General features: G+C 36.2%; 1 protein-coding gene across 1 annotated transcript in view; it reads left to right on the forward strand.

The window, feature by feature from the left end:
* Window positions 1–25333, forward strand: part of ADAMTS6 (ADAM metallopeptidase with thrombospondin type 1 motif 6) — a 151489-nt gene that overhangs the window by 49915 nt on the left and 76241 nt on the right. Inside the window, exons 8-10 of the mRNA XM_075447303.1 lie at window positions 4446–4489; window positions 7988–8093; window positions 19314–19460. Coding sequence (XP_075303418.1) covers window positions 4446–4489; window positions 7988–8093; window positions 19314–19460 — 297 coding nt within the window. The remainder of the gene's footprint in view (window positions 1–4445; window positions 4490–7987; window positions 8094–19313; window positions 19461–25333) is intronic.

Genomic DNA, 25333 nt, shown 5'->3' on the forward strand with positions numbered 1-25333 from the left:
AATAACCACTTTTTAATCACAGCCAACTATATGTATGCAAAAGAATATGATGAAACCACAAACTACTTTTTAAAAATTATTTTCCATAATTTATAAATAGGAGTTATAATTGTCAGATAGCTTCAGTTTTTTGGTCCCGATAAGGGAAGTCTGACATTTCAGTTTGGTTCAGCAGTAGTTCAGTTTATAGTTCTAGGTTTTGGACCTAGGTTAACTTAATTTTTTATAATAGGGTTTTTTTGGTCTGGTCTCTTAACATTTATTCAAACATAAAACATACATGATGGAGTACATAGATACGTCGTGTTGCATAGCATGAAGAATAAAAATTAAAAAGGTCAAATTCTAGTGAACCCATTATGTTTATCATTAAGCATGGGTGTATGAAAAGGACAGTCCTTATTTGGATAGCTTATTGTTGAAAACCACAGTAATAAAAAGCAAGTGTCAAAAAGTATAATGTGGTTTAAAACAAGTGAAAAATAAAACCTTCCTTTCAGAGTTAACAAATTTGGAAATGTTCCCTAAAATGAACACTTAATAATTTGTAGTAGTTAGCTCTGTTTCCTCTTAGTCAGGACAAAACCAGTTCTTAGGCTTTATTTTCTGACAACCTTTTCAAGCAGGTTCATTGGCAAATCCTGTAGTATTATGTATATGGAGTACATCGTCAGCTGTCTCAAACTTATGAAGAGCTTTCTGTCCAGTCATACCTATTTGTTGGTTTTGTCTAGCCTGGATTTTCATACATTGATGTACTTTTTATGCATATATTCTAGCCATCTTGGCAGGTTTTTCCTCAGCAATCAGCTGTCATTATATTATTTGTTTCCTAAACTCTTTTTCATTAAGAAATATTCCTCTCTTCTCCAGAAGAGAGTAGCTTCATATGTTTTACTTGTTCATTGTTGTGTGTGGCCACTTTCTGAACTTTTCCTGAGAAGTCTTTGAGATTAGTTGTCATGGGCCAGATTACTGCAAGGAACATTTTTTAATAATTGGTGGACTTTTAAAACAGTTTGATAATACAGATAGTATAATTTCAGTGTCTAGGAGTGTGGTCCCTTTCACTTTTTATTTCAGTGGTATAGATGTATATTTTAGCGTGGGGCATGCTCATATCCTGCCGAAAGTGAGTAGAAATTTTTCTTTTCTAAGTGCCCTCGCAGGGCGTGGTAACACATCCTGTTTGATTCATGGCATGACAGCTCCAGTTCTCGACCATGCTGTTGAACTGGTAGTAGTCTATCTCTGCAGTTTTTCTGGCTGATGTGTCAGTCAGAGTCGTCAGTGACAGCTGTACATACATCATGCATTTCCCACCTGTCTGTTGAGGCCCTTCAGCAGCCCTGCAGGTGTGCCCAGAAGTCCCAGACTTTTCCATCTGCTTTGTCAAATGACTTCTGATCCATTCAGGGTGGGAATGGACATGTAAGCAATAATGTTGCCTCATACCTCTTTCCACATTCCACTGTCCCAGCCTGGTCATGTTTCAGGGACATATGCAGCCAGTTTATTATGAGGCACATAATCTTCTCTTCCAACTTGGGCAAAGGATTTCCTTGGCTGTCTCAAAATGATCAGGCTACCATCTCATCCAGAGTTTTTTTCATCCTGTGAATGTTTTCTTACGTGCAAGTTTTGTGTGGTGGCCCTCCTACACTTTCTGTCACTGAATCAAAAAGAAAATATATTCACATCTTGCAAACTGCATTCTTCTATCACTCTTGTGACTGTTATCATTTTTAATGGTTGGTTGAGATAATTGTTGGCTTGAGAATTTATTTACCTTCTGGTTGTCTTTGGCTCCTGAAGTATTTACTAAGATCCTGGTGACAACTATGACCCATCTTTGCCTTTGTGGTGTACTGTTTTTGTTTTTTTAAATAGCAGTTAGACCTATCTAATCTCATGGGTAATCTGGATGATTTATCATTTCAGGGGGTTCTTGACTTGAAGCTACTATCTGGCAAATATTGACTCTGTAGTCTTCTGCATTTTGGAACACATTATCTGTGGGTTAAATGGATTACTTGGAAATTCAAAATAAGGTTGGAGGGAGTGGTATGAGAAACAAAAACACAGGTTAACTCCAATTTGGTTAAATCATATAGAGATGCAAAATTGAGCAGTTTTATATGTAAAAATGATAAGAGCAGCAACCATCCATATGAAAGGAAAAAAACTGGAAAAAAAAAAAGGAGCTTGGAGATGATGTAGGTAAAGTAGGTCACTGGACATTGAAAACTTAAAGTTTTTTTCTGTTAAACTGGGGCATGAGAGAGTGTATGAATACTCCTTATAGGAAATTAATTATTGCCTATAAAATTTGAGTATTTAATGAAGGCATAATTAGAATACATTACTACCTGGGTATGTTCTGTAAAAATTAGTGTATTGGAAAATAAAATGATATTTTTCTTAGTTTTATTATGTAATTAAGTTTCATTATCATCATGTTTTCTTACAAATGCTAGCCTATGTATAATGAAGAATACTTGCTACCCAGCAGAACCAGGAGGGTATCACAGTCTTTGTTTTTCGATAATGTAAGAGGAGGAAAGGACTTAATTTGTATCATTCTTTCCTAGCACAGTTCCTTGTGAAACTGAACTGAAGGTGAGAGGTAACTTCAGATTCATACCTGTATGAGAGTGAGCGGATATAGGCTGTAAGGGCAAATCTTTAGCCGTGCTGAAATCAGTGAGAACATTTTACATGAGTTTAGTGGAACTGGCTTTTTCTTAAACATCCATTTTATCTAAGGATGTATGCGTTAATTGTTTTTCCCTATTAGCACTGGATATTAAAAAACGTGAAGCCCAGTACTTCCTGTGTATTGCACTGACTTTGTTCAGTTCTAAACTACATTTTAAAGAATTTGAGCAAGTTTGGGTTTTCTCACTAAATAAGCCTGAGCTCTATCTGCTTGCTTTGAGGAATAATTGTTCATGAACTTAAACAGGATTAGGTTCAGGCTCTGTCCTAAATGCAGAAATCAGTTTGCTTCCTGAAATATGTAAAACGCAGAAATACTCAGTAAAAATCTTTCTTTCTCTCTGTATCTGTATCATCTTAAAGCTTTGTATTCCAACATGTTTTATATAAGAATGCTGGTTTGATTGTGTCCCCCTCTCCAAACAGCAAATGGGAAATTAGTGAGAGCTTTATGTGCATACAGGATGGCAGAGTTTGAACCACCTTGAGGAGATCAGTGCATATGAATATTTGAGTTCAAAATTAGAGCTTAATCCCACAAGCTGCTCCACACTCAGTACCTTTAAAAATCACAGGAATTCATGTGGTCACAGCAGTCTACATGGGTAGAGAGTTTTGTGGGTTTGTTCCAAATTTTAAGTTTTGTTATTTTGTCCATGGATTTGGCTTACAGACAGACCTTAGCTCTTTTAGTCACTGAAAGGTATCTGTCTCATGATCAGACTCCCACAAAATAACAGTCTGACTGTTATTTTTGACAGAAATGTCTGGTGGCCTGAAATTAGTAACTATCTGGGTAAAAAATTAAAGCATAAAGATGTTATCTTTTTGTCTTTCTTTTCACTCACCACTCAAAAGAATAGAAATTATTCTGAAACATACTGCAAGGAAATCACTATGTATCTTTGAAAATGGAAGGTGTTTTAGGAGTGTTCTCATATCACTAGCCATATCATAGGATTTCATATTCAAAACATGGAGGTGTAGTTAATTAATTGACAGCTGCGTGGCCACTGCTATTATTATTATCTGTGCTGCAGAAAACATTTTAATTCCATTTTCAGCTCCAGATACTGATGTAACTACACAAAAACTCGTTGAGCTTCTGTATTTGAAGATGTAAATCGTACTTGAACAACGTTATTTAGCTGTTTGCAAATATGTTTTTCGTTTTAGTTTCTTATGCTCTTAAGATACACATAGTCATTGGAACATAATGGGAAGGGAATTACAATGGCAGTTCACAATGTTTTTTTAATGTGATTGTTGATGTAATAATTGAAAGTTATAGTTTTTAATTAGAATCTAAATAGGAGCTACAGTTAATATTGTTTAGTTGATAAGTGTGAGACTGTGAGGGGATTCCAGTTATGTTCAAAAAGTAAAAGATAAGTGTTCAGAATCAGTAGCAGTCTACAGACATGCTGCTGTAACTTTGCAACAGCATGGTAGAGTGCTTATGGAGCCAGTGATTGCAAAGATCCACTTTAACCATTTTTTTCTTACTGGCAGGTGTCCCACTGGCCTGAGGCCAGCGGCTGTGAGTGTACTGCAGCTTGTGGTTTACACCAGAGTGTAGAAAATGCCGACACCAGCTGGCTGCACATAATTAAGCTGATTGCGGTCTGACAACTTGAACTATGATACAGATATGCGATACGTATTCAAAATATCTTATAAATTTGATTCTCTGACATATTTTATCTACTTTTTTTTCTCCTTAACAGATATGATATCTGCACTTATAAAAACAAGCCTTGTGGAACACTGGGTAAGATTGTAAAGAGAAATTTTGCCGTGCATTTGCGGTTTCCTTGCTTTATACTCAGCTAATGATTTATTGACTGATTAGATCTTTTAAGTTTATGCTTTCAAAATGTAATTGTTTTATAAACATGTACAATAAAAGGTAACCTAGGTGGGTTTCGGCTTTGATGCGTTGCTGGAAGTTTAAATTCAGTGATCTGCTGCTGTGTATTTCTTCTCTGGCAGCTGTAGTTCTTGTAAAACCTAGCAGATGACTCAAACTTACAGAAGACAACTTTCTGTTTATTTCCATTTAACCTGTCTGCATGATCTAGTTAAAAAAAAATACGAGTAAAAGACCTCAGGAAAGTTAAAAGCCAAACCAACCAATCAAACAAAAAAACCCTTCCAGAAGAAATAGGCTTTGAGCTTTACACTGTTCTTCTGTTGTACACAGGGACTACAGCTTCACATTGTTCCTTTCACACACTTAGAGAAAAATACCACAATGATACATATTACAGTAACATTTAAATACCTTAAAACAATGCTTTGACAATGGAGGAGCACATATAACAGCCCTAGGTGCAGGATGGAGAGCTATTGTTCTCTACATACCCAAATTAGCCACCAAAAGTTATTTTCTATGGTATAGTTAGTGCTTTTAATATATGAAAGAAACATTATTCGAAGACTAACGTAACATACAATTTTTTTCAGTTTGCATCCTTTCACAAGCCTCTTTCTTGGAGGTATTTAAAGATACAATTCTAATTTGACTAGTTCAGATTATTAATACCTTTCTCAATTAGAGCTCATAATTGTATTTGCTTTGTCTTTCCCTGTATTACTGCATACTTTGATAGTCTTAACTCATGTTAATTTTTCTGTAAGTCTCGCTCAGGTCAGCATGACACTTCTGGCACAGAGATGTGGTTTACATGGGGAAAGGTACAGAATTTTGCCTGCTGTAAATATAAACAATATCCACAGCATGTTCTAGTAGGAGGCAGATGATGCGGAGGAATTTCTAAAAGTAACTAATTTTCTTTGACATCTGTGTGGAGGAGACAAAACTGAAGAGACTGTCTATATTGATGTCATAGAATTGTCTTTGCAAGTGTTGAAAGAAGAAAGTTTGAAAGAGCATACATTCATACATGAACTATTCGATATTTTTATGTGGTATTTTTAACACAGATCATTACTGTACTAGTTCTTACTGTATGAGACTTTGGCATAAAGGCAAATTCTGCTTCACTTGAATCCAGCATAACAGAGGATAGACTTTGGCAAATGTGTTATTGAACAAAGGCTTGGGTTTTTTTTTATTTTTTAAATAAAAATCACATATGGTATCAGTTCCAACTCAGTGTTATAGGACCCCTGACAACGCAACCATGACGATTTATTTGCATTATAGGCATTGAATTGGAGAAGAGACAAGGCCCTGTGGCCCTCTATTGCAAAGCATTTAAATATGCTTAAGTCCCACTGACCTCCAGTAACTAAAGTTAAGCATGTATTTAAGGAGTCTGTGAACAAAAGTCTGAGATGTCTCAAACGGTCAGAAGAAACCTGAATCATTGGTATTGTAGGAAGAAACAGAAGTAAAGGATTTTGTGTGGCATAGACATCTCTGTCCTATTCCAGTTTCCTAAATCAGGGAATCTTTCATGAAACCTCTTAGAACAGATAGATCTCAGTTGTTTTTCCAGCATGTCTGTGGCTCCAGTGAAGGGCAACTCCTTTTTTTAAATCTGAGCTATAGACTGAGCTCTTGACTTGATCTCTGTCACTTTCTGCAAGTATGGCATGGAATTACGTTAATCTGGTCCTGTAAGTCGCTGAAGCAAGTGCTCAGTTATAACATCTGACGATAGAGATGACTTCGCTCAAATGTGGTGGACTTTCCAGGGGAACGTAACAGTTGGCTTATAAGTATTGCTGTGTTGCCTTCAGAGCATCCTACTCAGAGTAGCGTAGGTGAACTGTAGCTATTGTATTTTCTGCAGGTTGCAGATGGAAAAAAAAATACAAATTCAAAATACAAAAAAAATTTCTCAGTGGATAGTCTTTTTTTTCTTCTGATGCTTTATCCTGTCTTCAGTGGGTGTGTCTACACCAATGATTTATTTATAGCAGTAGTACTGTTTGGATGCAAATTCTACAGATGCACATTGTCACTTTTTGCCCATGTCAGTTTGGTTATCAGAGTAGTTTTGGTGTGTGCAAAGTAGATTCATTTTGGTGAAAACCAAGTCAGAACACATACTTCCCAAATGCTCCATATGTGCCTACGGGAAAAATTAGGTTTGTCTAAATCACTATAGGGGGTATTCTCATGGTATCCTGTAACATTTTTTTCACTTTAGAAGGCTTTAAACCACATGTGTAGTGAACATGTTCAGCCTATGGGTGTAAACTAGTCCAAAGCAGAGTGTCCAACCCACATACAAAGGAATGTGAAGAGCCTCTATATCAGTGCTTCACTCTGCTGATGCACTCCTATGGATCCAAATTAATTGCTAATGTGGACACAGCTAGGAAGCACTTGCTGTCTTATTGCTTGCTTACAGAACAGTTTGAAGTGCCTGCTCGTATAAAGAGTATGATTTCTCTCTCCTCCCTCACTGCCCCATTCCCTTCATTCCACAACCAAAGTTACACTTTTTCCAGTCAATTTTTTGTTACAGTGTAGTTAACTGAGCAGGTAATTTCCTTAAAGAGAGGATTACTACTTCTTTCAGATAAGACGCTCTAGGGAGAAATATATTAAATACATCTGATGTTTAGAGCTTTCTCTAGTGGCTCTAAATTCTGACTGCAGTACGTTGTGTGATAATCTGTTGGTGAAGAATGTGTAAGATACAGAAGAGCCATAGTCTGTAAATACCAGTGGCCTTCTCCCTTGAAAGAAAGTTTTTAAAAGTGCTTATAATACAACAAGGTTTTAATTCCTGAAGATGATGGCTGATAAATGGCAAAGACTTCCATGGTTAAATGAATGCTTGTTATTAACATGTCTCCTCTCTCTTTGTTGACGCATTCAGTTTTGTTTTTTTAATTTATTTAATGTACCATGTGAGGCTTTTCATAGCTTAAAAAGTTGCTTGTATGTTTTTATGAACCCACTAAACTTAAACAGATTTCTTTAGAAAAATAGTGTGGATACATTTTTGCTTTCTTCAGGCTTAAGAATGTTAAAATAGAAATGCTTTCTTGAATTCCCTCTCCTGGCTCAAGTTGCTAGGTGGTCCCAAGTTACCAGAAGTAAAATTTATAAATCTAACCCCTAGTCTAGACATTTTCCAGCACTGACTGCAGTTCAAAAAATATTAATGTCTAGCCGGCAAAATGAAATTCCCCCCAGTGATTTTGCAAATGACTAGAAAGTTAACCTTTTGCCAACTGCTCCTTCTGTGCGTAGAGGTTATTAAAAAGAATCCAGGCATTTATAACTAGGGCTTTTAAGACTGAAACACCTTGGCATGACCCTTTGTGTCTCCTTCTGTTTATTCAGGCTTGGCCTCTGTGGCTGGAATGTGTGAGCCTGAAAGGAGCTGCAGCATTAATGAAGACATTGGCCTAGGTTCAGCATTTACCATTGCACATGAGATTGGTCACAAGTGAGTGAGTTTAAAAAAAAAAAAAAGTTTTAATGTGTCACCTTTTTAATATTAGTTTAATAACAGATTCCTCCCCCCCCCGCCCCCGGCATGGCGGTACCATCTCTATTCTGGTGCTCCATGCTTCTGTGTATAGTGTTCATGAGTGGCAGTACATTTTATTTAGTATATATTACCAAGCGCTTTAAATTTAGAACTGAAGACTCATTGTTCACCCTTTGATTTCAGATTCCAGTTAAATCTGTGCTTTTGAGATTTGGCTCAACCTTCATGCTCTGTTTCGTATTTTTAAATATTTGGCTTTGAAAATGATCCTTTTTTTTTTTCTCTTACTTTTGTCTACTTTTCTTTATGAAACAAAAGCGGTTAAAAGGTAATTTTTTTTGTTTTTTGTTATTTTGTCTTAAACGTAATTCAAAATATTTTCATGAAGATATGTATTTTGTTGTCAATATTCATACACTTTTGGTCATCTTTCACTCAAGCATGAAGTATATAAAACAGTCACAGAGCATTTGCACATTACTTTTTAATTATCAGCATATCATTTTAAAGAGCATGATGTTATGAGACCGGTAAAATCTGAGTAGAGTTTGGTCTGGAAATATTTCAGGTCTTCCTTCAAAAGACAGCATTGTTAGTACATTGTGATGACTCTAAAAAAGACTGGGCACCTTCTGTTATCAAGAGGTTTCCTTCTTTGTTTATATGGGTTGACCAACACTGAGTTATGGATGACATGTTTTTCCAATTGTTAGCTGATGCAACTGCTAAAAGTTCCAATGCAGACTGAAATGGAAGCTATCAATCTGCTGATCAAAAAACGGAATTGGATATAAACAGTTATTCCCAGCCACCTATCACGTAAGATAAGCACTGCACAAGTAGGATCTCATTTATATTACGTATGTAAAAAACCACTGTAGTTGCACGGTAGTTGAATTTTAGAATCCAAAAGCAGTTGTATAAGATCTGTACAAGTGTCATTTAAAACACATGTAATTCTCCTCATCTTCATATCCTTGCTTCTTTTCCTTCAATTGCATGAGTTGAAAGATAAAGGAAAATACATTTCCACTGTTGAGGAAAGAACTCCACAAAATCACTCATAGTTCTGAAATTCTTGTTAATACCTCTTATAGTAACGGGTGACCTTGCTGTGAATTTGTCACACGCTTAACAAGAACAACCATCTTCCAATACCACGTCTTCATTCTAACCCATGTGTCATACAACTACATATTTTATGCAGGTTATTCCACAGATGCATGAAAATCATTTAAATGTATGCAGCTATTTTATCATGCAAAGCTGACATGATGTCAAGAATTGATTTGAAGAGCTTAGACTTTGGTTAGAATCTGATAAAAACAATACGGCAATAGGATATATCCTGTGATCTCAGGATTTTTTTTAACCATTTGTGCCTTCTACATTCCATATGTTTTGGCTTCTTAATACATAAGGTCTTATAAAATTCTGAAATCTCAGCTCTTTCATGCTTTCACTTTATCCTGTAGAGGACATGATATGTCAAATGCTGGTGTTAAAAGGAAGTAGAAATCATGTTCCTTTAGTTTTTATTCAATGCACAAAAATTAAAGAAGTTGCACTGCAAGCTTGGTGTTGAAATCAATATGCCATGTAGATACCTTCAGTAAAAGCTGGGAAGAATATGTGGGCAAAAAATATTGAAGTTCTATACTGTTTTGTGGTATCCACGCATCACCTTCCATTCACCCACACTGTGACTGAATGCCTTTGTGACTAAATCAAGGAAGTTGTTATTTCCGCTCAACTACCTGCTTCCTAGTACCTACTAGAAGGTACCTGAATATGTGAGTAAAAGAATTGTTTCAGGGAGCCTTGTAAACTTTTTTCTTTGTACCATGATGATTGCTTTTCTCTTCAGACATACATGGGAAATAGGAAATTGGCTCCATTGTCAAATGAAAAATAGAAGCATTTAAAGGAAATGTCTACGCTGGATATTTAATATACAACAAAAAAGCACTCAATTAAATTAGAATAGGAGAATTGCACTTTGAAAGGTCATCTTTTTATTAGTTACATAGTAGTCATGGAATACTGAGCTTTTTAAAAAAATACTGAACTGAGGAATGAAGTTCTGTTGTGATTAAAAGAGAGCAATAATGATAATATATATGTTTTGGTAGATTATCCACAGTTTCTCCAAAATGGATTTGTAAGATTCCCTGATGAATCTATGGCTTAACTTGTTTTAGTTACTATTCGTTCATTAAATTACAGAGCGATGAGAAGTCATTAGATCGTTCAATCTGACTTTCTGTATATCGTAGTGTATTACATTTAACTCATTTAACCTTGTATTGATTGAAGTAACTTCCATTTGGTTGTAGAATATTATCCAGAAAAGCACTTAGTCTTGAAGACTTAAGGAGACTGAGAGTGTGAATGTGATTATTATGGCCAGTCATACTTTCTGCTAAAAATAAGCATTTAAAAAATTATTTTTGTCTTCCATTCCTTACTACTTGCAGTTTTTAAATGCGTATAACCCAGTTTTTGTGCAGATAAGCCGTGTGCAGTTGACTCATAAAGATCTGTTTTTATTGAAGATGACCATACACTGTGATTAACTCTTGTTTTTTCTCTTGAGGGAGTAAAGGATGGTGTTAGACTAACAGTTTTATGGTTGTTTCTCCCTATGCATGGTTCTGAGAACAGCAGTTATTACTCTTAATACTTCCATGAATCAGGTAAAATTCAGAGCGGGCCCTTTAGCCTTCAGAATAGTGTCTCTAGAAATTTGTGATGCTTGACTTGCAAAATGCTTCCTTTCCTACCTTTATATATTTCACACTGAAGAAATGCTTAAGATTTCTGGTAAGCAAAAATCAAAACCAGTGATTTCTCATGGCAAGATTGAGAATGGAATGTGTATCCCCTGCATTGTCAAGCAAAGTTTGACCTTCTTCTTAATGAATAAAGCAACTATTTGCAGGCTTGAATATGCTTCTGTGCTCAGACAAGTTGTAAGATTTAAGATCCAGTCCCATTTTCTGTTTCGCTACCAGATGAGTTAGGTGACTTTCTGCTCTATGCTTTTTAATTTGGATACTTTCTAAAATTGCTAGCTTGCCCCATGCATGCTCTACACAACGCTTAGTTGAACTGATATGGAATTCCAGGTTCCATTGAAAGGGGTATATCCCTAAAAGATAGGCATTCTGCCATTCATTGTTGCAGTCCTATGGAGTTAGCTGAGATCCGGAAACTAAATCACAGTGTGAAAAAGAACAAATAAAACAATAGGAGGGAGGGGTCGGGAAGGAAATGTCAAAACATGAGAATAGTGGACCACATTTAGAATAGAGCGCCACCCATAAAACTTGGAGTAAGAAAAGAATTTACTAATGACTTACAGCAGGTGTAATGAATTGAAATTCAGAGGAGTTTGGCAGTCATATTTTGGTGAAAAAAATGTATGACAAAGAAGATAGATTATAGTCTAATGGACTAAATTAACTTCAAGATGAACAATATTTTCAAGCATGTAGTTGGTTCTGAATTAGTTCATTCAGCTAAAATGTGCCTGCAGTTCTAGCACTTTTTAAATAAAAAGTCTTTTTTTTAGTCTGTATTGTCTTTTTCTCGTTCTTCAGCGATCAGTGAGCTTCAAGTTTGATCAGTCAAACCTCAGCTGCATTATTGGACCTGAGTTTGAGTGAGATGTTTTCTAGAACAAATGTGTGTCAAGGAATGTATGTGGTGTACACCTAAAAGGAAATGTCTCCAGTCTGAGGTAACAGGGACACATTCCAAACTTCAATACAGCTTTCAAAAATAGTTGACACACAACTAGGTTGAATTGTACTAACACCACGTACTGTCAGCTCTACCATGAACAGATGTCCAGATGATGCTGTCATCATTGTTTTATCTATGCTGATGACGTCTTCCGTCTTGGCTGAGAGAGTTGCGCCTGTTCTGCCTGGAAAACAGGAGGCTCCGGGGTGACCTTATAGCAGCTCCTGAAGGAGGCCTACAGAAAAGCTGGAGAGGAACTTTATACAAGGGTGTGTAGTGATAGGACAAGGGTTAATGGCGTTAAACTGTAAGAGGGTAGATTTAGATTAGCTATAAGGAAGAAATTATTTACTATGAGGGTGGTGAGGCACTGGCACAGGTTGCCCAGAGAAGTTGTGGCTGCCCCCTCCCTGGAAGCGTTCAAGGCCAGGTTGGATGGAGCTTTGAGCAACCTGGTCTGGTGAAAGGTGTCCCTGCCCATGGCAGGGTGTTGGAACTAGGTGATCTGTAAGGTTCCTTCCAACCCGAACCATTCTATGATTGTGGGGTCTTCAACTATAGCAGGGCTGACAGACTGTCTCAAACCTACGGTGTATGAACACCTCAACACCAGCCAGAACATGTTAAAACTTGTCCCTGCTAGGTGCCTAGGGTCCTGCTAGATGCCTAGGATTGACTGAGAGTGATGCCTTACATTTTTATGGACAGTCTAAGTAACTCTATTAGTTAAAAAAAACAAACCAAAATGTGTCCAGTTTTTGGCTGGATGAGCCATAGAATACCATACATAATCATATTCTTGCTCTTGCCACCTCTTGCCCCAGTCTTTTTTGTTAAAGGAACACTGTTTTATGTCTGCTTTTGTAATACTGCACATATAAAGCATACAACTTCTATAAAAAGTCTTGAGACTTCAATTTTAGTGATGTTTTGTGCATATAAAATGAAATGTCATAAACATAAGGCTAGAAAAACAGTTTGGCTTTCTGTGACGTGTATGATTACAGTATGAAAAAGACTTTCGTCTGAGTATCTGTGAAATATTATCTGAAGTTTAAAATCTGCAGTACAAAAATAATTTATCTAACATTAAGGCATTCTAATCAAGGAAAAGGAATGTAATAACACTTAAGAGATCTTAACAAAAGTGTAAGAACAAATGGGGGTGAAGAGGAAAGTTGTTATAACCTTCAGGGCATCATGAATTTCCAGAGGAAATCTGAGCTCAGAAGTTTACCTCCTGATTAGAGCCAATACTTTCCAGTTTGACCTGCAGCGTAGAGACCCGATACATTCATACTCTGGTACTGTGTAGCACACAAACCTGACATGATGTTACTCTTGTGGCATGAAAGCTGGATAGCTATGGCAATGTAAACCAGGAGGAGAAGTTTGTGCTCTGCTTTTTCTTATATTCCCATAGAAGCCAGTCCTTTCCCCCTAAGAAAGCTCAGGTTTCTGAATAGGTGGCATTTTTCCAGTAAATTAGAATTTGCTGTGCTTTTAAGAGCTTAATATGTTATTTAATACTAAATGATGCTAATATATAAAAACTGTGTTTGATGGGGTGTTTGTCATCAGCCATAACTCAGAGAAGAATGACACTTAGGAATTAAATGAGGAAAATGTTATGATGAAATTATGCTAAAATTGTGTTTCATTTCATGGCAGGTGTGTTTGTTATAACACTAACCATTATTCAGTTAGTTTGTTTCACAGGTTTTTAGGGAAGTAATATGTTTTAACGAAGCCAAAGTTTTAAATTCCGCATTACTTCAGAATAAAGGATTAGGGATGCTCCAAATGGTATGAAGATCTCCAACTGCAGGAAAACAGCAGTTAAGGTTAAAATCCACACTAAGACATGGAAATAGAAGGTGAAGTAACTAATTAACCTTGGTTCCTCCCTTGAGGGGAACCATGCAATATCAGGTGGTTTCAATAAATGTAGTCAATGTTTGTGATCCTAAATTAAACTGATTTTTTCAAGACCATACTTTTTAATTCTTTTTGCTTTTATTTGTAATGTCATTTAAGGGTCAGTTGCAGTTTGAATGCTGTTAGGAAGCTATAACTAATGCTTTTATGACATTGGCTAGAAGTATATGGAGCACTACATAGAAAGAGGAGAGCTTTCTCATGTGACATGGTATGGGGCATATGGTTAAAAAAGTAAAGAGTAAGTGCTGACCTTCTATTGCTATAAAAACATAAATATGAAGATTGTATGTTCTCAAAAAAATTACCATAACATCATATCAATTGACAGTATTTCACTGCTAGTCGACGTGAGAGTAATTAAAAAAATTACCATGTGTGTCCACACAGAATTTGTGCTTTGTTACATGTGGTTCATAGCTCTGATAATGTAGCGGGGGGGTGGGGTGTGTCTTTTACTCTTTAATAGTAGATTATGTTTATATTAATGCAGTTATTGTTGAACAAAATAATGCTGAAATGTGCTAGTTTTCCCTTTCTTCCCTCCTTGTACATGTTCTAATGTCACGAAGAAAAGCCAATTTTAAAGCTATGGTAACATTTACAGATATAGGAAAGCTGACAATTTTTTCATTGTAGGCTGTGAGTAGACATTCTAAGCTATATGAAATACATATATAGATTTAAATTACATCTTTTTAATAATTATGAGAATAAGTACAACATAGTACAAAAATAAATGAATAGAAAATTTATGAAAAATTTGGTATCTAATAAAGTAAACTGGCAGTTTCTACAAGCAAATTATAGTTCATCTGGTAGGTCTTACATCTAATACAAAAAAAATTGTTCAAGCTTGCCTTCCATCTTCCCACTGTAGTAGAGGTTTACTGTTAGAAATTTTTAAAGTATTCTTCACTGGTGCACTTTATGACCCTTTCCTGCCCTTTGCTTCGTTCTCCATAGATGTTGTGAGAGCAGTGTGTCTAACATGTTGAGGCGCTGGAGGAAGTTCTAGCAATGTACCTGGGCCAAGATCCTTACCTTGAAAATGACCCATTTCACTCTTAGTATCTGTGTTTATTTTTGTGTGTCCTAGTGAAAATAATTAGTATAATAAAACTGCTTAAGGTAAGGTGTTTTTTTTTTTCTTTTAGAAAGAAAGGTTTATTTTTCCTAAAGAGTTATGTGTGGTTATGCAGCAGTAAATCAGCCTCAGATAATGGACAAGAAGATCAAGTGCTTGATTTTACTGTATTTCTCTTGCATGTGTTTCTGTAACTTTGTTGTCTCACCTGACTCAAGATTTGCAATCTCTGGTATGCTTCTTCCGTGTGCTGCTAAACAAACAACAGAGCAAAGTAAGAGCTACTGCTTTTATAAGAATTAAGTCAAATTCATATGACATGTAATCCTATGACCAGGTGACCTGCCTAGTGGATGAGGGAAAGGCTGTGGATGTTGTCTACCTGGACTTTAGTAAAGCCTTTGACACTATTCACCACAGCATCCTCCTGGAGAATATGCAGATATGATATGCAGATCATTAGTACCACAATTGGAAAGCTGAGGTAATTGATTGTTAATGAGAGAAAGCAGTTCACTTGAGTAGCACATTTCAGTTACATTCAGTAACTTCAGTGCTATAAAAGTACATGTTATACAAAAGAAACCTTAGTGAATGGTACTGAGGAGCATTTAGATTGGGTTAGATCTGCCTTCTCTGGATCTTAAGTGTTTGGATAATAAATCGGGACAGAAGCATCCTGGCTGTCTTACAAAAATAACTGCTGTCATTTTAGATACATCTGCAGTAAGTGTGTTGGCAACCATAACCGTCATAATGTAGAACTACCCAACAAATCAGTAACCTTTTCTTAAATACAAATGAAATTGTAGGGACCCGCAGTGTTTTTCCTTTGCAAGATAAAGGAAGGGTAGACAAGATGTTTACATTCCCATCCTAGTCTCTGCTTATACTCCAGGGTCTCAGGTTATCTATTACTGTTTTGTTCAGTGCAGCTGAGACTAGTGATGTCCCCTGTGATTTTCTGAGGTCAGATCTTAAATTGGATGTGTATTATAAATAATCCCCTCAGATTATTTTTTAAGATGTAAAGAAAATAAGATTGCCAAGGGAAGAAGAATCTGTTCTATTACAGATGTTAGTAAGTGAAACAGACGCAGAGCAGCCTAGGCAGATGTGTTGCCTTTCTTAGTGTTTTTTAAGAAGTATACAAACTATATAGAAATTGCAGGAGAGTTTCAGTTATGATTTTGAAGTTCTTAGTATTCCTGCTTTGCACAGTTCTTAAAAGTAACATAGGTGCTTTCTTGGGAAAAGAATAGCCATCATGCTTGAAAAAAAAAAAAAAAAGAGCTGCTGGGTTAAAGATCTTTCCTTGAGATGGTAGGTGGAAAGGTAACTGCATAGAAGAGCTCCTGTGTCACATGAGAATACTTTTCACTCTCTCTCTGGCGGTTCTTCTAAAGACAGAATTATACTGGTTGTTTTAGACAAGCTCTGTAAGCCAGTGAAATAAATACAGTCTGCATCTGTTTAGTGAGTTTGAAAAAGGTAAGTAAATTGTAACAGTGGCTCCACGAAGAGTATTTTATGTTTCTTCATTTCTTCCCTGACTTCCCACCCCAATCTAACTGCAAACATGCTTTTCTAAAAGATGTAGCTTTAATGTAATGATGGCCAAGTATAACCAACATGTTCTGATGGAAAGAAAACTGGTACTTTGGACAGAAATGTATTTTCATCTGCAGTCCTGGCTATAGGATTACACATTACTGGGCTTTAATGGCATGCTGCCACTGCCATGTTGGGAAATAGATGACAGTAATTGCAAAACCCCCTTCCAAGCATCAGAAAAAATTACCTGCACCTAATGATGTTTCCTCCTAATTTCAGAAGCAGAGGCAAGTACAAGAGCCTTCTTGGAAGGGAATAGGTGGTTTAGATGAATGAATATTTGTAAAAAATGAGAATACCATTAGTGTGTGAGAAGGCATTGAGTTCTTGTGTGCATCAGGAATTGCAGCTTCCATTCACAGACATGCTTTTTATCAGGCGTACCACTGCCACCATCAGCAACATCATCTTTTTCAAAAGGAGAGCTGGTAGAAGTGGGAAAGCTATTAAACTACAAAGTTTGTTCTTTTTTTATAGGTCCAAAAGATACAAACTTCATTTTCCATACAGTTGAAGTCTGTAATTTCTTTGACAAATGGAATACACTAACTAGGAAAAAGCTGGATGTCGGATATAGCCAACATCATCCAGTTCAACTATTTCCCGCATACCCAAATGCCCATATCTATAAAGGAGTCACTCATAGAGGTTATTAAAAACTAAGGTTTTCTATTTTAAGAATTTGTACAGAGGCAGTTAAAAAAGAATTGTTTCTATTTGAAGTACCCCTAATTCTAGGAAATTATGGCAGTTGAGAACTAGGTCAATAAAATATATTTTTCATTTTAAAATTCTGGTTCAGTTTGTTTCATTGGACGTGTAAGTTCTTCCCTCACAAAATATATATCTATATTGAAGACTGATCATTATAAGTAACACTGGTCTGAAAGTTTCATTACAGTACGTGCATTGCTCAGATAAGTTGTTTTTAATGCTGTATTTGTGACATGCAAGGGGTGTTCTTCATTTGATGATACAACAATCTAAGGTATCAGTCCGACCTTTCCCATGTATAAAATAGCATATGGCTTTCTGCATTTATGAGATATCATACACTGAACTAGGTACATGCAAGCATTGCTACAGGCTAGGTATTCCATAGGCAGACATCCCATAAGCAAGGAATTGATGCTTTTTTTTATGACTAAATCCTTCCCAAGCCTATAGGAAACATCAGTGATTCACTGATGTTCCCTTTGTTATATCCATGCAATCAGTGGGGTTTGGGAGGAATGGTTAGCTGTACCTTGTGCTTGTCGGTTGCTATGATCTGCTGAAGAGGTGAAACAGTACCCAGTGCATTGAAGCTCAGAGTAACATGAAGGTCTTGTATTTTTAACCCAAATTCTGGAGCAATGTGTTCAGGTTATTAGAACACCACTATCACGGTTTTCAGTAAAGAAAGTGGCGTGAACTGGTATGAAGTGATAGTGTCAGCTGATAAATGGCCAGCCTCTAATCTACCACCATTTGTATCTTGTAGTCTGTCCTAAAAGTTTCTAGAAAATCAAAATGAAGTGTCTCAACACGTGGTGTTCCTGAATGGTAACTAAGAAATCAGGGAGTGAGTCTTTTTGGCATTGTGATACAGAAGGCTCAAAAGATTGCCCTCTTCGTATGATACTCCAAGAAGTGATGGTTTTGCTGCTCTGTGTGTGCAGAAGCTCAGTTTTGACATTCCCTTTTTTCCTCTGTCTCATGCTTAGGGAGGCTTCTATGTGTTAGTGCCTGTCCCTCTGATTTTACGAGGCTTGTGCCATGTTTGAGAAGAAGGAATGAATTTGATCGAAGATTGATATTTAAAGAAATAAGTTTATCCCCACAAATGATTGAATCGAAATTAATCACAGGCAGATTGAGAAAATAGAGTTTTATAACAGTGTATACTATTAAATACTCTGTTTAGGTCTTTCATTTATGTTGTTGATTTTTTAGCAAGAACAGTAGCAATTTAACTAAAGATACTATTTAATGAACGTCTTTTCAGACAGATGCTCTGTGAATTTACTTCTAGTTTTAATTTGATGGTTATGTTGACAATCTGTAGCTCCAAGAGTGTATTTCAGTAGCACGGGATTTCTAAGACATAGGTATTCTTTTGCCATATTCCTTTTTCCACTGTCATATCATCTTTGTTGAAAGTTAATACATTTGTTGGCTAGAAATCTCTGTTGGCCTTGTGCCACCCAAAGTTCTCTTACTGTGTTTGCTGATTTTCAGTCGCTTTCATTCGAATGTTCCATGACAAAGCAGAGCCTTTGTAGGAGGGCTCCAAGTCATTCTACGAGTGTATACAGAGAGGGAATGTGCATGCAACATGGCCTTGGAAGTTGCAAAACCCATGTTCAGTTTGAATTATCATTGGCTGCTGTGTGCCTATACTGTACTGTTACAGCAACATCACCTAGTCTGTTTGTCCTTGTTTACTAATCGGAGTGTCAATGCCACAATGTATATTCCTTATCCAGGTACAATACCAGATAAGGACTGAGTGCTCTGTATTTATCTTGTAACAATTTTGTTAATTTTTCTTTAAAAGCTTTAGAAAATAAGTAAAATGCTCTGAAGGTCTGTGGGAGAAAAGAAAGTAACGTAATTGTGCACTATTCTGAGATCTGAATAAACTAAACAGAACTTAACTGACCCTGATTCTCCACTTAAGAGTTCTCCTGTAATAAGTGCGTTCTTTTAGGTCCAACGTGATTTCTGTGAAGGTGACATTAAGTTCTAAGAGATGTCTGATGCTGTAGAAAACTAATGGCCTGTTTCTCTCCTTCTCTTTTGGGCAGTTTTGGTATGAATCATGATGGAATTGGAAATTCCTGTGGGACCAAAGGTCATGAAGCAGCAAAGCTAATGGCAGCTCATATTACAGCAAACACCAACCCTTTCTCTTGGTCAGCCTGCAGTCGAGATTACATCACCAGTTTTTTGGAGTAAGTAATCTCTGAAGAAAAAGTTTTCAAATAAACGGACACCTTCCAGGATAAATAGTAGAGATACAGTGACCTGTTCTGATGGTTTGCATTTTCAGAATAAACAGATAGAAATATAGCAAGTCACTGAAGATATTTATTTTGTAGAGCACTTTTTCTGTGTAATAGCAAAAGCTTCTTCTGCTCCGTTCCCCAGCTTACAGTTCACATTTTTGATGTATTCAAAGCATTGTGAAGTGCTGATCATATCTTGTTACTTCATTAATCTGAGGATGAGAAACAGAGAAGGGTGGAATTTGTATATGAATAATGGCAAGCATTTTTTTTAAGTATGTGCATAATGTGAGGGAATCTAATGAAGGGAACAAGGTTGTAGCCCTGTTCCTTGTACACTTCATTCTTCAGATTTTTTTTCATGCAGTCTTGTGGGTTTTTATCTATCAATGTTTTTTTGGTACCATTGGTGAGAATATAAAGATTATAGGAGAGGATGGCATAAGCCTTTATATTAATGCCTTAAAATTGTGCCAACCTGTACTTCTGTGCTGATTTTTATCCAGAATTAGATTGCTACTTGAAATTTTACTTCTGTGTGAAAAAATTCAAACAATCGATATATGTTAGTCTCAAAAATGTGCGCATATTTATGTATACATTGGTATATATAATGCATAATGAAGCCTTTGTATGTGTTTTAAATTGTGGAAGACAAACACAGAACTGTGAGTTCGCTGAGAACGCATTAGTAACAGCATTTTTTAAAATAGCATAAGACATGCTTCATGGGAGCAAATGGCAGTTGGTTGGTAGGTTTGCTGTCATCAGTGCAATTATTCCTTTAAGAAACAAAGGTTGTTCAATAATTCAGACACTTAGTGTGTTTTAGGAGATGGACTTAAACCAGTCAAATGATCTAACCATGAGACTACTAACAACAAAGTGAATTTCTTCTCCTCTTTCAGGGATCTAACCTCAGAATAAGGTGCTATATTCGGAATCTTACCTGAAGGGACCCATCCAGACCAATAAATTTGCTTCGGGTTGTTTCAAATGTAGCTTCCCACACAGTGCAGAGGATCACTGAATTGGTTTGATGAGGTGTTTGAGCTCCCTATAGCATCAGTGGGCAGTGACAGATGTTTAATGTTGATGTTGTCTTGATGAAAAGAACTTCTCTTCAGTTACTTTATCAGGTTAAGGCATTTTGTATCCCCACACTGAACTGTGCACCTACCTATTTTATGTACTGTAGCGCTGAAGATGAATGTCTGAACTAAAGCACGCTGAACAAGTCATCCTTACGTATATGTGTGATACAAGTTTCTCACAGTATAAATCGATTTTCTTAGAAGGGATATATATGTATTCATTTAACACTACCATTATGAAAAAAAATATACAGGGTGATTTTGTTTTATCATCACCAGTCATTTCTGTTAACTCAACACTGTTCCCATTAGTAGTCTTTCTAGTATGTCATGCAGCCTGTTTTTAACTACAACGAAGAGTAAGGTTTTTGCACCTCTTCTGAGAGATTATTGCATAGCTTAGTAGTTCTAACTGTAAGCTTGCAGTTCAGGTACTTTCTTGTAGTGTCTGGGGGTTTGTTTCTTAGTGTTACAGTTCTGCTGTTCTCCATCTCATTTACTCCTATTTGTTGCTCTCCTCTGAACTATATTTTGATCCCCTAATTATTCTGACAGTAAGTTGTCTGTTGATGAAGACACAATTCACCAGACAGTGAAGAAGTCATTGCTGATTTCTGGGTTTAGAGTAAGAAGCGTGGTAAAATTCTGTAGCCTCTGTTAAGCTGCAAACGTAATAGAGCTGAACATTGGTTCATAATGTTCCCACACAGTTTTAAATTTCAGCCTGAATAATTTTTTTTGTTTCATTACTTGATATGTATGCAGTGATATTTCAAGTTTTTACTTCCGGGTAAAAAACGTGTTTAGCTTGTGACTCCTCTACTTTGTTTAATTTTAAAATTTATTTGAATATTTTCTGTTGGCATCTCCATTATTCTTTCCCATTCCCTAGATTTGATTCATGATGGAGTTTCATTTTTAAGTCTGTGGGATATTAGTGAAATTGTAGTTATATAAGCATAAAGCCAGAATAGTACTGTGGTAAATCTGTTCCCATAGTTATAATCTCTTCAGTGTTTTTGAGATACTTCCGTATTGTTGCCACTCTGCTTGGATTACTACCAAAAAAATAATTCATTACTGAAAGCACTAAATGGTATTTGAGCTAGAGTAAAAAAAAAATCTACACATAGCAGCTTCAATAATAAATTATCTTTTATAATATTTTAGCTGTATTTTTTAACACAGAATGAAGATGTTATTTTTTTTCAAAGCCACCATGGATAAAAGTTATTTTACACATTGCAATTATGAATAGATTTTCCAATTGTATAGGATACTATGTTAAATAATGTACTAAGAGCCAAAAACAACTTCTCCTTCATCTACTAATTTTGCAATCTGTTTTTAAAAATGTCAGATTTCTCAAACGTGATCTGTTCATTATAGGTCTACAGTTCTTATTGTTTGTGGTTCTAATGTGCTATGAATGAATTAATACTTTTTTCCGAAAATATTTTTTTTATTATTTCATAAAGTAGAATAGACTGTAAAACTGTAGGTTTTTTCTGCACTTTCTTATTTTCTCCCCAGCTTTTCATGTCATCTCAATGACAGCAAGAAGCTGTTGAGAAAGAGTTACACAGGTACCTGCAGGATAGCTGTCAGAAGCCTAGATCACTTCTTTTTACCCATTCACACCTTTCCTTAAGGCAGAACAGCTTTAAGAGCAGATACTTTTCTATTGCAGGTAATCATCAGTGAGCAAGAAGCAAAGAAACATAGCAAGTTTCATGTGGTACCAACTCCCTGACTGCTGCTGTAAGAGCAGAACAGTCTGCAGCCAGACAGGAAAAATTATTCCTTTTTTTCCCGGTACTTCATCATAATTTAGCAACATACGAGGAAAATGCTGATTTAGAACTTTAGAGGCAAAACCTCAAGGTGTTTTCATCTCTGTCTCCAGATGTTTATTCCAGAGGGATGAGATTCTGCTCCCTTTCAAGAATGGGAAAACAGCTGGGGCAGGACCCCATAGACTGCAAGCAAGGAATACAAGTTGGTTTTTCTGTGCTGAAGGAGTACGGCTAGTTTAGGATTCATTTAGCTGTGTCTAACAAGAAAGAGAACATGATGGGATGAAATGCAAATACTCAAGCAGAAACCTGAGGCTGTGAGTCTGTATGACATACGACAACACCTTTTAGATTTATCGGCTTGGATCTGGATACAAGTTTGGGCAGGACTGTCATGGCAACAGGATAATGCAGCTGGAATGAATTTTGCTAGCAGCTTATTACATGTTAGCAGTATTACATGGTAAGGTAGATGAATGTGGATTTGCTAGTCTACCAGTTTGGATCACCGCTTGCTACAGCAGTTTTGCACAGTGTGCCATTTTGTAGTGTAGATACCACATTGTCCTTTATCATCAGGCAGAAGCGTTTTGAAGCAAAAGTCATCCTGGTCACACTCCAAGTAGAGCCTCACCTTCATCCTTCTCTTCCTTAATGCTTTCTTAAAACTACACCCAGAAACAAATTTTCCAGACTGATACTTCTGAGGAATAGCCATAAAGTGTCAGTTGGAAGCTATCAATTTATTCAGGCACTAGTTGGGAAAGCAGTTTATTTTGCGGGATGACCAGATAGAGGATTAATGTGGCTGAAAGGAAGACAAGAAGAGAGAGCAAAGCTATGCATTGCTAATAGATCTATCAAAACTCTGAAGAAGTATGGCCAGCCATCGCAGGCTCGGAAATGGCCAAAGAAAATACTTTTTTTCTGGGGACCGTATTCCTTCTAGCATATAATAGCTGTTGTCGTCTGTGAAGCTTTGTGATAAAGACTGACTGATTTCAGTTTATCAGGTGAATTGTTTGTAAGTGCTTTACAATAGCTTTAAATTTCACTAACTTTTTACAAAATTAAATGCGGAAATACTTATGGAGAATTGAAGGATTGGAGAGCAGTGTCAGAGAAAGAGATTCCTGTGAGAGGAGTAGAAACCCTTAGTATCTGGTTATGGGAGAAATGAACCAAGCCTAAAAATATTTGTGACTGGAAACCAATTAGTACAAATTTCATTATATGTAGTGTGTGTGTATACATATATATAACATGCAAGTTTCATTGTATCCAGCATGTATTTATATAGTGTGCCTGTAGACCCATGCAGATACCTAGACATAGAGTTTTCTGCTTAGATTTCGCTATTCAGTTACTTTGATGTTTTGTAATAACAAAATGTGGGTGATTTCTGGAGTCATAGTTTGTTAATCTTGTCAGTATCAGGTTCCTACCTACTGAAGGTGTTAGAAGAAGCCAGATGGCCAACTCCATCTTTCAAAGTCAGGACTGGCTTTTGAAGATGGATGAAGAACCAGGAGTCCTTAAACTATTTGAATAAGTAAGATGTATTGCAGGAAATTCTTGGAGAGTCTCTAGGACTGCCATGCAGCAGGATTTAGATCTGAGATTACACCTTTTTAACTCTGGAAAGGAGCCAAAACTTCCTAGGTCCAAATCAAGCCCATGTGGACAGTGTAAAAAGTTATCCAGTGTTTGGGCCCAGACTTCATCTGCCCAAGAATCTTGGACATACAAGTGGATATGCAAGATAAATACAGGATGCATCTATATATGCCTCATATGCTATCAATGGCAGATTGGCCAGCTCCCTGGTATTCCAGAAATCTAAACTAAATTTATAAAAAAGTACAAGCTAAGACTAGTTTTGAAAGATAAGGTCACATCAATCATACCAAAATTTCATATCTCTCTCTACAAATCAATGGAGAAAATTTACATTCAACATTATCTGTTGACCTGCAGTTTGGATTATAATTTGCTTCTTTTTTCTTTACAGTTTACTACAGGTCTTTTTATCGCTAATAGATAATTGAATGAAAAACATAGATCCCCAATTACTGTAGATTTCTGAAACTTTGAAAGTCTTACTCTTTTGCATAAAGGCTACTCTGTTAAAAACAAAACAAAACAGTTTCTGTAATCACAGGCTGACAATATGTTTCTGAGTGTTGCAGGTATTACTCTTTGTCTACCTTTTGGGTTATTTAAATTTAAATAAATTGTAAAGGGCAGAATCAGCAGCAGATTCACATTAACTTATTTGTAGAATGTTTGATGAAATAAATATAGAACAACAAATTGGCCCAATATTTTATAGCTTAGTATCTCCCAAACTCTCAAGGCCAGATACCAATAGATTTTGGCAGGTGGATGATTTTGATAGATGGACCAATAGATTTTTCGTAATATGGCTCCAGATAATTATTCAAACACAGACCATATTGTGGAGAAAAGTGTACATTAAATAGCAAATTATCTACTACCAAACAAAGGAAAAATTGAGTATTAAGAAAAGATTGTTAAAAATTAGAGGGTGTTTGCTATGAAGTAGGTAATAAAACATAGAGACAACCTTGCATGAAAGATTGAAAAGAAGTAGAATTCATCATGAGAGTGAGTGGTAAATCCACATCAATATCTGAATTTCCTTAACATTCAAGAATGTTTTTATTTAATAATCCTATTCTTGTTCATTTTAATTTTAAACATACCACTCCAAATCACAATTCCGTTACTTATGCCCTGATTCTGCAAATATTTATGTTATTGTTTGTAGACTGTTGAGCAGTCTGCAGAGTTTATTCATTAATGTCAAGCAGCTTTTGTAACCTGTACAGAAATACATCCTGGTGCTCTCTAAAAAAATCAGTTTTTACTCAGGAAAAGTATGTACTAAATATGAAGTAAGGATTCT

The sequence above is a fragment of the Opisthocomus hoazin genome, chromosome Z (assembly GCF_030867145.1).
Source record: "Opisthocomus hoazin isolate bOpiHoa1 chromosome Z, bOpiHoa1.hap1, whole genome shotgun sequence".
Lineage (NCBI taxonomy): Eukaryota > Metazoa > Chordata > Aves > Opisthocomiformes > Opisthocomidae > Opisthocomus > Opisthocomus hoazin.